The sequence below is a fragment of the Rutilus rutilus genome, assembly GCF_951802725.1.
Source record: "Rutilus rutilus genome assembly, chromosome: 25".
Lineage (NCBI taxonomy): Eukaryota > Metazoa > Chordata > Actinopteri > Cypriniformes > Leuciscidae > Rutilus > Rutilus rutilus.
Window position 1 is genome coordinate 2891010 of NC_140229.1, and position 18217 is coordinate 2909226.

The 18217-nt window shown below is 40.9% G+C and overlaps 1 protein-coding gene across 1 annotated transcript; it reads right to left on the reverse strand.

Annotated features, from left to right (window-relative positions):
* Window positions 1-4083: 4083 nt before the first annotated feature.
* Window positions 4084-17846, reverse strand: mn1a (meningioma 1a). Its single transcript, XM_084399812.1, has 4 exons — window positions 17261-17846; window positions 13845-16997; window positions 6414-6474; window positions 4084-5342 (listed from the first exon to the last, which is right to left on the reverse strand). The coding sequence occupies exons 2-3, from the start codon at window positions 16954-16956 to the stop codon at window positions 6464-6466; spliced, it is 3123 nt and encodes a 1040-aa protein (XP_084255938.1). The 5' UTR covers window positions 16957-16997; window positions 17261-17846; the 3' UTR covers window positions 4084-5342; window positions 6414-6463.
* Window positions 17847-18217: the final 371 nt, after the last annotated feature.

Sequence of the window (18217 nt, forward strand, 5' to 3'; positions counted from 1 at the left end):
TCCACCAAATCCATATCCATATGGTCTGGATCATGAGCGGTCCTCAACTGGCGGGTCGCGACCCAAAAATGCCTCGCAGGTCTGTTTGGAAAGGGTCACAAAGAGTGAAACGGTGTTCAACGCGAATAATGCCGAAAAAGTAGCCTTTGATACGCAAGCATCTGACAAATGCATATACAATTAGGCTTAAACGATTTCTGTATCGTTAATGGTTGAAATCATCTGTAACTTGGTAGAAGCCAGTCAAATTAGATGAATGCCGACCTGGACAAAAATATCCAGGATAAAAGAAAATACAAACCAAATTACATCCAAATGAGGATGAACACTGCGCTGCAAACATCATTATATTGCATATTTATGCATTCATCCAAAATGACAAGAGGGCATTTTGCATGCAACATATTGCAAGATAATAATAATAAAACGATAAAAATGCATATATACAGTATATAAATGTAGTTCAAACAATAGATTCAGCAATGCAATGCAATACAAGGATGCTAAATGTATGGGCAACTTATAAAATGCATACCTGGATAACAGTACATGCCAGACTGCATAAATGTAAATGTGAGCATTTCATCATAGCAGATGTTTTACCAGTTCCTGGTTGTTTTTGGGGGGCTCTTAAAAGTGTGAAATTGACGTCACAGCTCAGAATAGTCGCTTAATGAAGGTCTCGTGGTGCCATCAGTCAATCAGCACTGTCAGGACGTAATAAACGCAAGGTAATTAGTCACATGACATTTACGGCTTTGGCGATTGACTAAAACAATGTGCAAAAGTTGCATGCAGTGCAGCCGAGCTGATGAATGGGAACGCTGACGGTTAGAGAACTCCAGGTATTGACGTGCTTTTCAAAGAAAGCATTTCGCCATAAATAATTTGGTTCTCATATTGAGTCACGACTTGATTACCAATTTAAAACCAGGATCCCGAAGCAAAACCAGCGCAAGGGCCGCTGGTCAGAATGATCTACGACCTGCCAAATAAATCAGCGGCACACTTCGCACGCACATATTTAATGCAAATGCAAATGTTAGTAAATGTCTTCAATGACATTTAGCGCTTTTACTTTCTCAATGAAGGCTGATCTGTATAACAATCAGTCAATTACGTCGTGTGGTCTCCCTCCCACCGCACGGCCAGATAAGGCACATGGAAGTCTTTACAACCCATCCAAAACCATTAGAGATAATAGAAGCGTTAAGTGAATCCAAGCAGCCTGAAGCGGCCAATGCCACCGGGTTCCTCGGCCCATAGAGCGCAAACAAAAGGAAGTTTCAGACGACCCGGGTACGCGTCCACCCTAACGGGGACCGAAAGAAAAAAATTATAAAGATTGCGAAGCATTCCCAAGCACAAGAGATCCTCTCCATCCCCCTTTTCCTCATGCTCTCCTGAAGAAGAAACGTCTCTCTCTTTTCAGGCAGCTTGCTTTTGGATGAGCTCTCTTTAAAAAGATAGCAAAATCTTTGTTTATTCCCATTGTTCAAGGGGTGGGGGGTAGATTTTCCCCCTCTTTCTCTCTCTATGCTGATTTCCATCGGCTCTGCCCAGCTATTTAAGTGTGCATTGTGAAGGCTGACCTATGAAAAATTCAGAGGACAGACAAGAGACCCAAGCCAGTGGCCCTCCACTGTTGGGCTCCTTGGGGATCGCTGGACTGTGGGAGACACTGCCATTTGCACACCAATTGCTGAATCCCATTCTTGAAGCCAAGCTGGGCTTAGATACCCCTCCTTCTCCTCCTCCTCCTCCTCCACTTTCTCTCCCGTTCTCCAGCAGCCCCACCATGGTGTTCCTCTGTGAGGGGAGATGAATAGGAAAACCTGCTTTGGGACTGAATGAATGCACAGACTGTCAAAGCTCTCAAAGGCCTGCAATTTTAGAGCCACTTGTGTTGCATATTAACATGTATGTGAGGACTAAACCATGTGGTCGAGCTCCGGCCAAAACACGCGCTGGGGAACGGCAAAGCGATTGGCGTCTTAAACAAACATGCGTCGCGAGCGCTATCTTGCCTGGAAGAGCCAAACGGCTTAATGTTGGATGCTGGACAAATCAAATCAGTTTTTAATAAGCTTAAGTGAGACGTAATGACATCAGGAGGGCGGATTAATTAAAACGCTGAGCGATCGATCGAACCCAACTCTTAAAATGTGCAGATCTAATTTAAGCGCTTATAAACTCGTCTTGTCTGTGCTTTTAAATCGACAAATTCATGCTGTCGATGACTGATGCAACGCCGAAAACCAAATGAGTTTGTAGTAAAAGCAGCTCTCATAATGATAATCAACAATTGTAAAAGCAGAGGTTTGCAGTCATCTCCAAATGGGAAAACTGTCTCACTGTAGCTCCAGTAAATTGGAAAAACAAGAGCAAGAATGTCTGGCGCCAGCCAAAGAAAATGCACCTTCGGCCTAACTGCACTAGGACATTTTTCAGACTGCGTTTCCTGTTAGAGATTCCGTCTCTGAGACGGTGCGTCACACTTGGGAATCAGGATCGCAGCGGTATTGACTCCTCGCGCTGCAACAGAGACGCAAATATCAAAGACGTGTAAAGGGCACAAAACACACGACTGATGATACAACACTGTGACATCGCAACTGAAACGTAGCATTTATCTGGTTTCATGCATGAGTTTTTGTTGCATTTATGTGGCATTTCTCATATCTCAACAACCAAAAAATAAATTATGATTTTTTTTTTTGGTTGCAATTTATTTTATGTACATATAGCAATTACAATCACTGGGTTATAGCTAGGTACTAAACCTGAATCTACACCTAAACCCCTGGTATAGTACTTTCTTGAGTAAGTACACTGTAAGTACGCGTACTGTAAAATAAAGTGCAACAAAAAAAAAATCTGTTGCAGGTCTGATTATTAACAGCAAAAGGCAACTTATTATATAATGATGCATAGTTAGGCAAATAAAATGAGTATTATCAACTTGTAAAAGAGAGAAAAAACACCATCTAAATGATCTTTTAATCGTTTAAAGTCATGCATGCAAGATGGTAACACTTTAGTTTAGGGTCCAATTTATTAGTACTTATAAAGCACATATTATTGTCTTATTCTGCATGATCATATTCCACATCCCTTAATCCACCCAATACCTAAACTTAACAACTACCTTACTGACTATTAATAAGCAGTAATTAGGAGTTTATTGAGGCAAAAGTGGTAAATAGTGTGAATTGGACCCTCAACTAAAGTGTGACCATCCATTAATATACACACACACATTTTTTTTGGTCATGTTACACAGTGTCCGGTGTTTGTTTCAAGTATTCGGCTGGTAGCTCACACTTCTGCTGATGTTTATGCATTTACAAAGTTGTTTATTCCATATTAATAATTGTGCATATTCCTCTGGGGCCTGTGCAGTTCATGTTAATATTACTGCATTTCAATATAGTGTTTCTGTTCAATATGTGTCCTTAAAAGAAAACCAGTTTACTATAACATCTTCTCAGTGTAATGCGTACACATGCACATTATACATTCTTCTAGGAAAACGTGAGGTTTGGAAACGGCCCGTAGATGATTTGCAAACACGATAACTATTGCACTGTACGCTCAAAATTTGACTTCACATCCTTGAACGAGTTCCACTATCAATAAGCAATGATTTACGTAAAGAATACCGGAGTAATCACGATCAATACTCCAGAGACTTCAGCAGTCTCCAAGCCCGTCCAAACCACTGGAGATTTGTAGCCGAGCATTTCACAAACAGTCTCCTCGTTTGACTCCTCTCTCTCTCTCTCTCTCTCTCTCGCTCCCAGTTGAAACTATTTTCCCACTGTTTAAGATTAGTTCAGGGTAAACATAAAGAAGGCATTTCTCAGGCATATCTCGAACCCGGTGCCCCCTTAATCAAACAAAAATGGATCTAATCATACAGAAAACGCTTAAAACAATTTAGGACCTTGAAGCGGTAGCCCTCGCTACAGACGGAGCGTGCTAATTTAGCTTCTCTCACGGGAAGAACGCCACAATTCATAGGAAAATATTTAATGAGATGACAGCTGAGGTTTCAGAACAGAACATTCGGAGGAAAAGGCATAATTTACAACATATTTATTGTTAATAAGTGATTCATAATATACAGGTTATTTACAACAACAACAAAAAAAAACTCTGCGGGCACAAATAACTTCACTTTAAGCTTCGTGTATATCACAATAATGAAAGAAAAAAAAAACGGAGAAAGGAGGTAGAACAAGGAAACAGAGAGGTGTCGAAGACCAAAAAATTGGTTAAAGACCTTTTTCTCTCCAGAAGAAAACCCATTTTCTTAAAAGGAAAGTCTTTTGTCTTCAACCATTGTCCTCGCTTGAATAGCCTGCCAATTCCGACTAAACATATTCACCATCAGTTGGTTTAAAGGCAGAGGGAAGCTCAGGGTCTCAATGGAGGCTTGGTAAAAGAGGGAAAACCCAAGCAAAGGAGAGTTTCGACTTGAAACAATGGCATTCCGATGCCGGCCAGGCGGGTCACAAAGGGATGTTCTCAGGGTGAATATCAAATTTCCAAAAACAGTAGGGAGAGGACAGAACCCCCACTGGCCTTTTAAAGTCAAAAGGTTGACCCACCACAGACACATGGAGACTGTGCTGGAGACCTCGGAGAACGGGAAGCTTTAGAACCCGTGGGACGGAATTCTGTCTTTACTGGGAATTCCGAGGAGTTCTAAATCATAACATAACCGAAAAAGACGCTCTCCGTTGGACACCGGTAAAGGAGCTTTGTTGAACAAACAGGGATAATAAATATTTATAGAGAGAGCGGGATGCTCTTGTACTAACTAGTTAAACCCTCACTTGCAAGTCTTAAAAAAAAAATGAGGTAATCCCAGCAAAACAAAAAAACAAAAACGGATTTAGAAGATAAAAATACACTAAAAGCAATTGAGCCTCGCTGTCCAAGATTCCAGTCTGGTGTGCTTGTGTATTTCCTGTATCCCATTGTCTCTCCTCTCTCCAGTCAATCTACAGAGGTTTTGTTGGCCCGAAGACTTGCTCTACGGACACCCGGAGAGCTTTGCGGCTTCTCTGGGGCTAGTAAAAAAAAAAAAAGTATCCAATTACTGCTGGAAAACACCAAGCCAGCCATCATCATCATCCTTACAGTTACGGAAAGCAGCCAGCGAGGTCCCAAAGTGGTTGGAGTTGTTCTGGATGAGTTTAAGTCGCATCTGGAAGTGAGAGGAACAGCAGGGGCCCCTCATCCCACCCCCATCCCCGCGTCCCGAGGTTTTCCGGACACCGCGGGTGGTTTCCTCCAGGTCCCACCCCCACCCTCACCGCGAGATCGAGCAGCACCTGTGGAGAGACGCGACACATGTCAATCACCCCGTCGCCATGGAGTCGCCGCCGCCGGCTCGCGGGAATATCGACGGGAGCCGGCGCTCGAGCGGCGGGAGACAGATGGCACCGCGTCTGCGGATCGCTCCGTGGAAATTAAGCGAGTCGGTGCAGATCGTGGCCTTCGTTCCTGAAGTCGTTTTCTCATTTCATAATAAAATTAAGAGTTTAAGCCTTGAAGCAAATCAACAAGATCTGAGATGAACCATGATATTACAAACGCTGATTGAACGCAATTACATATCCCATAATGCACTGCGAATGATGAAAACATTGGTGCAATATAAAGCTATTGACTTAAATTATTTATTATTAGTATAAAACTAAATATTTTATAATCATATCAGGGTTATTAGTTACCAAAAAAAAAAAATATATATATATATCTATAAATTTAAACATTAAATACATTAAATAGAAATAAATATTTCTCATAATCATTTAGTTTAATTTGATGTACCAAAATAAAATTAAAACTGAAATAAAAACTTAATAGATAAAAATGACAAAAACATAAAACTTCAACTAAAATTAAAACTAAAACAGAAAATATATAAATAAAACGAACTCAAATTATTAATAGAAACTATAATAGTATCTCTTACGTAACATTATTATAAAATGTATTATGCACAACATATGTACTTGTAAATATATCGTAATCAGTATGTTTTAAATCATTATATTTTATGTTTATTGCAAAATATTCCGATATATAAGTAGTTTTAGAGTGTGAGGAGGCGGACTCGATTACATCATCCGCAGTGCTTCATGGGAGTGGGCGGCGACTGATCAGCTTTTTTGGAGCAAATTCTGTTTCCATGGTAACAGTGCGTTCTCTGATTGGTGGATCACTCTCTTAGAATTTGGCTAGTAAACACACTAATTTTTGCTCACGAATATGAAATCACACCAGCAAACATCACTTAACCTCAAGAGCTCATGTTAAAAGTCATCAATTCCTTTTTTTTTAAAAAACACTTCTGAAACCGGAGTGATTGATATATCTGATAGATTTGATTGTCTTACCTTTTTTTTTCTTCAGTAATACGCTAAGGAGAGCCATCAGAGGAGCGCTCCTACCCATGTCCTGTGAGGAGACACAAGGGAAAAACTTATTAAAATCACATTACTAATGCTTAGGATTAAACATACGCAAGGTTGACACATTTCAGTGACTTCAATTGAGTCTTCTCTCATATCCCGGCCAGTCTTTTCCATATGATGAAAGCTCTAAAATGATTTGCACACTTATATTTCTGAAATACAAGTCATTTTATACAAGTCTGTGACTTCCAGAGCGACTTATTTAATGTAATTAATGTCAAGCATAGCAAAACATGTGCAAACTGCACATCTGTACGCACGTTTATCTGAAATGCACATTTCCCACAGTTTCGCTTTAAATAAATTGGTTGAGAATGAATTTTGCTTGATTATATTTGGTTACACTTCATGTTAAGATGACAAAGTTACATTGTACTTCCTCAAATAAGTACTGAGTAATATGCATTAACTATGTTAACTATGCTTTAGGGTTAGTTACTTGTAATTATGCACAATTTACTGTTATTACTATTGTACGTCACCTTAAAATAAAGTATAACCATTTATTTTTCATTCCTGTTTGTTGTGAATTCTGTTAAACTTAAAGGATCTGTTGTGGATTGAAGGGAACCAAAATACAAGTTTATATAGTGTTTATAATGTTTGAAAACATTACATTTTCTGGTATTTCAGAAAATCATTTCTGAATGTAATAATAAAATGTGACTTAAACACACTGATGTGACTTGAAAATTGTGAAAATCTTTACCCTTTATTCAAATATTAAATAAAAATTTCGGTCACACTTTATATTAGAGTCCAATCCAATTCTCACTGTTAAATAACTATTAACAACAACTTATGCCTCAATAACCTCCTAATTACTGCTTATTATAGTTTGTAAGTTTATGTATTGAGTGGATTAAGGGATGTAGAATATGATCATGCAGAATAAGTGCTTTATAAGTACTAATAAACAGACAATATCCCGGAAATATGAGTGAGAATTGGACCCTAAACGAAAGCGTTACCAGATTTTCTCTAAGCATATTGCGTAGTTGTCGATTGTTTTATTTGTTATGTAACTCAAATGACAAATGGCGTGACACTTTTAGGCCAAACTGTCATATTAAAGAAATTACGAACACGTGCAAAAACAAGCGAGAACCAACAAAATATGAATTGATCATATTATAGTCAGTGAGCTTTTTGTTTTTCTATGCATTCTTTTTCTAGCTGTAGTTTGCCAGATAATTTTTTTTTTTTTTTTTTTTTTTAGATAATTACCTCAACCAAGTTCAGGGTCTCGTTCTTCCCTCATATTTCCTCATAATTTGATGGAAACAGAACAATTTTTCAATATCCCTTTTGGCCACTTTTTACTCCAAGTGCCCGTTCACAGTTCACTTCACATGGAAAAGAGCAGCCAGGATACTCTTCAAACTCTCTTTTTTTTACGCACGTAACCGTTAATTTCCGCCAGAACTGTTCTCATCTTCGTGCAAATCATCCCCCGACAGTGCAGACTTCATTACTCAAACGCCAGGATTGTGTCCATATCATTGTTAAGCGCTTATATCGCGGGTCTCTCAACGGCAGCCAGCAGAACTGCGGGGGAACGCAGTGGGTTCCTCCCCACACAAGAGCGTGGAAATAGCTTGGCACCCGCACGCTCTTTTACATAAACTAGTCCCTCTAGAACCTGTTTTTATATGCTGTTATATGGTTTGAATTTCCATTGACAAATTAGAATGAAATTATTCTAAAATATTCTAAAGAGAGCGCGGGACCCCGGCCAAGGGATATGAAAGAGCTTTTCACAGTTTTCGAGGGCCCAGAGCACTAAAGGAGTTTCACATCAGAGCCCCGGGGCCGATTCCCCCCCTCACCCGTGGACAGGGATCGCCTTCATGAGCGCCGGGCCTGAATCTGGAAGAGGGGAAGGACTGGGAACGAGGGCCAGCTGTGGGGCCCAGTCTGTCTGGATGGCTGACTGCTCTGTCTGGCTCTTAGACGGGTTCTCTTGGCCAGCGAAACACATGCACTAAAGCCTACGCATGGAAAAGCAACACCCTTCTGCTCCATACGCCGTTCACAGGCAGGCTCTGCTCACTCACGAAACGAGGGGGGGAGAAACTTGTTGGTTTATGTTTCTGTGGGTGGGGTGGCTAAGAAGAAACATTAATGATCTTCGAGACACGTATGAGTACAACAACATATGAGGTGACACGGAAAATCTGCATCTTGGCTCTGGGATGATCTAGCCGTAACGGTTCTGGGCGTTTAAAGCACTTTGGGGGGGGTTTTTAAACACAATTTTTTTTTTTTTTTTTTTTTTACTCATTTTTAAACTTATTTTAATTGTAACACTGAAACAAGCATGTTCTGTAAAGCTGCTTTGAAACAATTCGAGTTGTGAAAAAGTGCTATGTAAATTAACTTCTGTTAAACACACAAATCTTCCCCTGCGACATTATTGCGTTAAATTACCGAAATGTTGACTAGAAATTAAATGTATTTGCATATCGTTTCGGAAACACAGTATACAGTAGTGGCCAAAATCTTTACCCTTTATTCAAATATTATTAGGGTTTAGATTATAGGGTTCAATTCTCACTATTAACTTTTGCCTCGATAAATCCGTTTCAGAGCAGCTTTACAGAAAATCGTGATGTTAATGTTTATAATATCTTTAAAACATTTTAGTTGCATTACAGCTGGGTGATAAAATATTAAAATATAGAGAGTTTTGATGGGAATTTTCAGTGATGGATTATAGCACTTTTATGTCGTAGCTTGGCGTTATTTATTAATAATAATAATAATAAAAAAAGAAGATTTTATGGAAAATAGCAGCTTGGACATTCTTCCTAATGTCTCCTTTTGTGCTTCACATAATAATAATAATAATAATATTAGGTAACACTTTAATTTACAGTGTCTGTTACACACGTTACATGTAGTTACTATTGTTATATGTAGTTACTATCGTTTCGGAAACACAGTATACAGTAGTGGCCAAAATAAAGTCTGGCTTAAGAAAAATTGCCATCTTTACCCTTTATTCAAATATTATTCGGGTTTAGATTATAGGGTTCAGTTCTCACTATTAACTATGTCTTTTGCCTCGATAAATCCGTTTCAGAGCAGCTTTACAGAAAATCGTGATGTTAATGTTTATAATATCTTTAAAACATTTTAGTTGCATTACAGCTGGTTTGATAAAATATTAAAATATAGAGTTTTGATGGGAATTTTCAGTGATAGATTATAGCACTTTCATGTCGTAGCTTGGCGTTATTTAATAATAAAAAAATAAAAAAATCACCATGCATTTTTGATTTTATGGAAAATAGCAGCTTGGACATTCTTCCTAATGTCTCCTTTTGTGCTTCACATAATAATAATAATAATAATATTAGGTAACACTTTAATTTACAGTGTCTGTTACACACGTTACATGTAGTTACTATTGTTATATGTAGTTACTATCGTTTCGGAAACACAGTATACAGTAGTGGCCAAAATAAAGTCTGGCTTAAGAAAAATTGCCATCTTTACCCTTTATTCAAATATTATTCGGGTTTAGATTATAGGGTTAAATTCTCACTATTAACTGTGTCTTTTGCCTCGATAAATCCGATAAATCCGTTTCAGAGCAGCTTTACAGAAAATCGTGATGTTAATGTTTATAATATCTTAAAAACATTTTAGTTGCATTACAGCTGGGTGATAAAATATTAAAATATAGAGTTTTAATGGGAATTTTCAGTGATGGATTATAGCACTTTTATGTCGTGGCTTGGCGTTATTTAATAATAATAATAAATAAAAAAATCACCATGCATTTTTGATTTTATGGAAAATAGCAGCTTGGACATTCTTCATAATATCTCCTTTTGTGCTTCACATAATAATAAAAATATTAGGTAACACTTTAATTTACAGTGTCTGTTACACACGTTACATGTAGTTACTATTAGGTTACACTGTCATTGTTACAGTGTAATTATATATTTAAGTACTGAGTAATATTAAGCAACTGCATGCACTTACTATAGGGTTAGGGTTTGGTTGAGGGTTAGTTGCATGTAATTATGCATAATTTACAGTTATTACTATAGTAAGTACATGTAACAAATGTAACAAGGACACTGTAAAATAAAGTGTTACGACTCAAATGTATGATTACACTGTAACACAGACAGCTTAAAATAAAGTGTAACCTAATCATCACACAGGGCTGGTGAGTAAACAGTGAGAGAATTATTATATTTTTAGGTCAACTTCTCCTCAATGTTTAGCATGGAGAGATGATGCACAAATCAAAGTGATGCGTCTGACGATACAGGCCTGTCCCTTGACAAAATGCTAAAGCGGAATTCAATACATGCCAAGACAAGACCATGTTTTTTCTTCTTCTCGTTTTCGCCCTGACATTCCTCACGGAAAAATGCAGTGTATCACACGGACACGAGAAGACACTAATTAATTCCGCTCGGCAAACAAACACTCCCACAAAAAAGGTGTGCATCTGCACATGCAACGCTCACATTGCTATCGATCACGCAAACGGGAGATATTAGCTGAATGAATTTAATTAGAAACAGCCCCGTACTGTATGCAAATGACGACCACAATTACAACAGATGAAGACAACCGAGTGCTTATGATAGATGAGAGAAAACCTTCAAAGCTATGGATGGTTATTTTAGGATATGCAACTTGCACACTTGCCTTACAAATGTGTTTTTAACAGAGCCACTGAGATATCTAGCTTTCCTGACAAACAGGGAAGAACGTTCAAAGCGTAATTTTGCAAAGGACCTGCAAGTTACACAGCGTTTGGAGTGTACACTGTTTGCTCACATTTTGCACACAGATATCAAGCCCTCTTTTCTCCTCACATCACTGACGTCCCTTCCTCACAAAACGCATCCCTATACCTGTGTTTCTGGAGTGTTGTTCTGAGTCGCTCTCCCAGGAGACCATTGCATCTTCTCCTTTGTTTTCTGTCTGTTCTGGCCTTTTAGTGTTTATTCTCAGAGCCACAAAGCTGTCAGAATATCCGACAGCATCTGACAACCTTCTCCATTTATTAGGCAAAATAGTGAGAAAAAAAAAACAAAACAAAAAAACGCTCAGAGTTGGAGATAGCTAGGACTTTTTGATCGGACTGCATTCTGATAGCATGCTTCTTTTTTTTGGCAACTTACATCTGTTCTAGATTTGGTCAAGATCACGCTCCTGAAATTATTGCAGTTTTTAAATGATAAAATATCTTTATTTAGCTGGTAATGATGGAATTTATTTTTATTTTTTTTACAAAAAGGTGTGTATATATCTATATATATATATATGAAGAGCTCAGATGCAAAAGCCTCTAAGTGCCATCTGAAATTGTCTTCTAGAATGAATTTAAGTTCAGTAATTTCACTTAAATGACAATTAATAGGTAATTTGCATTGCCATTTAAGTGAAATTGCTGAACTTAAATATACAAGCTTGATAAAAATGATCATTCTAGAAGAAAATTTCAGATGGCACTTAGAGGCTTTTGCATCTGAACTCTTCATATATACACACACACACACACATATAAATATAAAATAAAAATAAAAAGCATACACTCTAAAAAATGCTGGGTTGTGTTAACCCAATGTTGGGTCAAATATGGACTAACCCAACGTTGGGTTAAAAATTCAATTTAAAAATGGACAAACCCAGCCGTTGGTTTACATTTTTAATGTAACCAATGCAATTTGTCAATTTTTAAATTGCATTTTTGTCCATTTTTGATTTTGTCCAAAATGCAATTTGTCCATTTTTAAAGTGCATTTTTTAACCCAACGTTGGGTTAGTCCATATTTGACCCAAAATTGGGTTAACACAACCCAGCAGTTTTTAGAGTGTATAACAAAATACAAACAGCTAAAGTGATGCAAAAAGTCGAGATAAGGCTACTGCATTTCTGAAAAAACATGTCTTTTTTTTTTTTTTTTTATAAAACAAAACTCAATACCCCGTGCAAAAGATGGAAATAGAGATAAATGCATAAAACAGATCTGTGGTCTCTGGTGTGTTTGTTGTGAAGGGAATACCGTGCAACTGGCTGTTGTCAAAGCTTTTGGAAGTTTTAAGTTACAAGCGCTCGAGATATTCCTGTAAAAAGAAAATAATGTCGACCCTCCAGAAAATCAAACACATCCCCTCATGAATATGATGCCACACGTCTGATTATGACATATCTGATGACGGCGCGCAATTACAGGACCGACGGGACCAATCAAGAAGCATGAAGTGACAGAAAGGAGAATTTGGAGTTAAAACCACATTGAATCTTGGCCTTGCGCCCGATGCCTGCGTTTAACTCTCACAACACCACGTTTGTTATCAGGTCTCAAGGGTTAATATCGCCACTGCGAGCTCTAACGTGCCTGTAGTCAAATTAATGGCAAACTTGGCTGCACTAAACCTCCTTAGACAATGTTTGTTTCCAAAATAACACAATAACACCCATGGTCTTTGCTGTGGCATTCAACGAGAAATTCAGGGAACTGGAGCTGCGTGACCTACGATGCTCTTGACTGATATTTTACACCGTTGACAATACATCTGAACAGCCGTGTAACGTTTCTAGTAAATAATTTCATAAGAAAGCCTGGGGTAAAAACACTGAACATATTAAACACTGGAGACATATTTCCACTGTTTACAGAATAAAACTGCTCCTTACTGAATGTTTTCAGTTTATTTGCACTTAAATTTAAAACACACACACACACACACACAAAAAAGGATCTGTAGTTAAGATCTAAATGCACTTCACTCTTATTAAGATCTTAATTAAAGATCCTGTCTGTGCAAGATAAAAATTTAAGAGTCAAAACATTTAGTTTGCATAATGTTAAACTCCTAAAATGTAGGGTTACTGTAGTCACTTGCATGTTTAATAATGCAGGAATATTAATACTACTATTAATCACTATTGCTATAACAGTAATATCAGTGGTTTCTCCTGCTAGTGCTACTAATTTCACACACACACACACACACACACACACACACACACACACACACACACACACACACACACACACACATATTTATATGACATTTCTAATAAAATTGCAATTTGTATTGCAAATTGCAGAGCCCAACAAACTTTCTCTGCTGTCAGTGGGTTAATTATTATTTTGCTTCCTGTTTTCTGTCAGCTGAAGACTGAGTGTTTTAAAGTGTGCTAATTAAAGCTCACTTCTGGGTGACAGATTAGTTGTAAATGGGTCCCTGTGCCTGAGGTTAAGCTACCTTGGGTTGTTCATTATTCAACCATTAAGCCATCAAAGTAAACTCAACAGTCCATAAAAACACCAATTCATCAAGCTCTCACTGCAAGTCAATGAAGTTTACCTTCTTTGTTGTCGCTCTGGCCCCGTGCTCGATCCCAGAATCCCAGGCACTTTTCATTACTGGGGTCCTCTATCAGAGCCTTGTTTCCAGGGACGTACCAGTTGGCATGTTGCTCTGTCATGAGAGAGTCAAGGTCAATGGTATTCACCGAGCCCTTGCCTGTGGCCGGGCTAGACGTGGCCAGGGCGCACTCCCCGTTCAGACCGGCCTGGCACTCGGCCTTTTTCCCCGCTTTCCCTCCCATCGGCTGGTCCTCGGAGATGCTGAACTGCTGCCTTTGCAACTGGATCTGAGCCTGCAAAATCTCCAGAGGATGAACCTCGTCCTGGCCCGTGTTGCTCAGCGGCGTCCGCACCTGATCCATGCACGGGGCGTCGCTGTAACCCGCCCTGTTTTCAGAGTTACACTTCACGCCCGCTCTGCAAGGCCTCGGGTCCTCAGTGCTGTAGTTTGGGCTCGCTTCGTCTAAATAATCCATGCACGGTGAAACGCCATCCGATTTGCCGACGCTTTGAATTCCACTGTCCATTGAGGTGGCGAGGTCGGGTTTCCCGAAAGAAGGGGAGACCAGCGACCTCTCCGGGGTCTTCCCTCGGCTCTCCAAGCCGATGCCCACAGCCGAACCCTGCTGACTCGGACTCACCACGGGGTTTCCAGCGCCGCACGGAGGAGAGAAGTTTCCGGGACTGATGTGCCCACTGTCTCGCCTCTTCTTCCCTCTCCCCTTGCCCGTTGCCATTTTCCCCTCACACCCAGACTCCATGTTGTCGTTCGGGGAGAGGGTGCTCGCTTCCCTTTTCGCCATCTGGCCCGTACCACTTTGACCTGTCGTCGTATTGTTGTTGTTATTCCCAGAGCAAGGCGTTTGACTATTCTGAGAAGCATTGCTCTGGAAATACTCTGCCCCTGGGCCGCCACTGCCACTGCTATTTATGTCCTGCTCAACCTGACCTGCTTTGCGTTTGGCCTCATTTTGACTTTTCTTATTAAAAGTCACATTGAGGTTTGGGGCCCCAAGGCTGGCGATCATATTCTGGCAGGCCGTGGAAAGAGCTGCCAGACAGCTTTGGCCAAACACACTGTCTTTTGTACTGGCTTTGTTCAAATTCCCCAAAGAGAGGGCCCCAAGCTTATTGACTGACAGGTGCTGGCTGGAGAGGTACTCGGGATGGGCGGGATAGTTCCCTGGAGAGGAGCTAAATCCTGGAGGATTGCTCTGGGGGGCTCCCTGTTGACTCGGCCCTCCAGGAGGGAAACTGTGTTGCCTTCTCATCGCCATTCCTCCGAATTCAGCCGGCCTCCTGTCCGACTGCATGTTGCTCTCATCAGGAGACTGCATCTGCAGAGGATTGCTGACATTATTCTCGAATGGATGATGCGCTCCGGGAGAATTCAAAGACTGCATGTCCATGCTTGTGATGCCTTGTCTAAAAATAATATTGTGTCCGTTCTCCGCCTGCTCCAAGGCATGCGTGTTAGTTTCTCTACAATGCTGTTGTGGCTCGGGAAACCATGAGTTTTCTTGAGGTAGGTGGGGGCTGTCAAAGTTTCCGTGAAAATTTGCATGCTTCTTCTCGAAATTGGACTGAGACACACTACCCAGAGGGCCTCGGCAGACCATGCCGTTTGATGTGACGTCCCCGTGGAGACTTAACTGTTGCAGGTCGGGTTGCCTCATTCTCTGTTGCTGGCTTCTCGATGCCATTTGTTTGATAATCATCGCTGCGTTTTGCCGCCGTTGCTGTTGTTGTTGCTGCTGCTGCTGCTGCTGCTGAGGGCCGGAGCTCAAAGGTAGGGGGCCTGATGGAAACCCATCCGTCACATGAGATGTGAAGTCCCCCATGGGAGAGGGGAAAGCTGAGGGGGAGAGGTGGCTCTCAAGATTGGGCCGATTATGTAAGCTGTTGCTTAGGGGGCTGCAACTCTCTCCAGCAGAGCCATTTGGGAGATCAAACCGTGGCCTTTTCGCCATATTTAAATAAGGCAGTGAGCTGAGGTGAGGGTGATGTGGGGGTTGCGGGGCAAGTTGGGGGACATCAAACACCGGCTCCCCAAAGGGATGCATGTTGTGGTTATTCAGTCTGTGGATGGGCCGATCCAGGTGGCCGTGCTGAACGTGAACCATCGGGCCACCGCTTTGAACGTCCGCGTTGTTCGCGACATAGTCCGGCGTGTGATAAAACCGTGGAAGTGCGGGGGAACTGGGATTCTGCCTGGCAACCGGTCCGGGTCTTTGCTGCGCCATGAGGTGGTGCCTAGCGTTAACCCCTGGATCAATTTTCCCTCTGTTCCCGAATCGGTCCGAAAACACGTTTTGCTGAGGTAGCTGCTGGTCGACTTTCGAGCCGCCCATCATTGGCCCTCGGGAACCAGTTCTATTGCAAGTGGAAAAGGGACCCCCTGCCACTTGGTTCCCCGTTTCACAATAGGGCAGTTTGTGCTCTGAATTATCCGGGGTGGAGAATCCTGTCATATCGAAATTCCCCGTCAGAGGATCACAGGGAAAACAGTGCTCGGATCCCGCCATCCTGCCCTGTGGGAAAAGCCTGTAATGTTCAAGTCTGTGGGTTTCGGGGGACGAGGACGGCAGGCCGTGGAACGAAGCGGCGCGGTTCGGTGACTGGTCTAGTGGAAGACAAGGAGCTGGAACCGCATTGTTAGCGTTCGGATGGCCGTGTGGTTGAAACTCAGGCATGGCCGCCATTCTCTGTTGATGCTGCTGCTGTGAAATGCATTCTCGTGACTGCGCCTCTGCGAGCTGCTGACTGAACCCTCCTTCAAACATATGCGGGTGACCTGCGTTGCTGCTGTTGAAAGCCATGTGTCTGTCCCCATGCAGGCAAGAGGGGACACTGTCCTGATACAGATGTGAATGCTGCTCGTGGTTAGGAGCTTGATGGTTGAACGGTCCTTGCATGTGGAGTTGATGTTGTGGCTGAACTCCCATCGTGAGCATATCCCCGTGGCCATGAGTCTGGAATCCATACTGGTCTCTATTTGAGACAAAGTTGAGTCCCTGCATAGGGGATTCATTTAGGGGACCCATCATCGGCTCCACAGCTACCGACGGCCCTTTCATATGAAATCCGGCACTGTTATAATTAGAGTTCATTTTCAGTCTACAGGGATTAAATTCCTTTTGTTTGTTTGTCACTGCAAATCAAAAAAAGAGATCAAATTAAATCAAACAAATCCATTTTTTTTGTGTGTGTACTTTCAAAGAATATTTGTGTTTCTTTGACCTCTCAGGAGCACACGTTAAGAGCTCATTTAATAATCCCTAATAATTATATAATTTCAACAGCACTATTTATTAATCGTTAAAAATAATACAAAGTTTTCGTGTCACATGCATGTGCATTTTGATAAATATTAAATGATGCGAAAGTATGAGATCGGATGACAATTGGAAGTACCTCAAATCCAGCACAAGCATAAAAACGCGAAGTCCTCTATGGATATCCTTAATGCAACGATCCTGGAAAACGTGCATCTTAATAAAACTCCTCGTTTACATCATTATTCGATGCGTAACGTCCCCAAGTCGTTCAACACATATCCAGAGGAGTGCAGACCAGCGCGCGTAGCACATGTCCCATGTTCACATCTCCAATGCAATGCGCGCGATCCCGACGATATATTCTATATTAAAAACACTTACATGCATTCAAAAGGAGTAAATGAATGCATTAAATCGGCGGTTCTCTGAGGAGAACTTCGCGCGTGCGTTCAGTCCAGCGAGGAGACCCAATGCGCCGCTGTGGGTGAGCGCGCGTTTATAAACTGGAGAGCCCAGGATCCCTTTTGTTGCCACAGTATGAAATGCATTTAGCACAAAAATTAATCGGCATTTTCTTTAATATTGTCCGTACTGTACGCGCTTTTCCATCAAAATAGTTCTGGCTCCAGGAAGATTTTCTCATTTATCCGTGTGTCGGATGTGTTGAGCCGCGGGCATCGGCAACAAGTTTGACATTCCCTCATCTGTTCCAGAGCTGATTCCTCACCAATGCCGACACAGGCACACATGCGCAGGGGGCGGGGCTTCGCGCACCAGGGCGGGGCTTGACGCACAGGGGGCGGGGCTTTGCTTAAGGACGCTTAAAAGAGATGTATAACGCATTAATAAAATATAATAGGTTAATAAGAAACAACACTTCTAGGTCTTAAACGTCTTTCACGAATAGAATATCTAGATGTCAAGGTATGTAACAGCTGATAAAAATATCAAAACTAGAATTAGGCTAGCTATATTAATTCTGTACGTATAAAATAGTATCTATAGATTTTTTTTTTTTTTTTTTTTACACTGGGATTCATTTTTCTACCCACAAATCTACATATTATAAAAAAAAAACATGTAAAGAAAAATA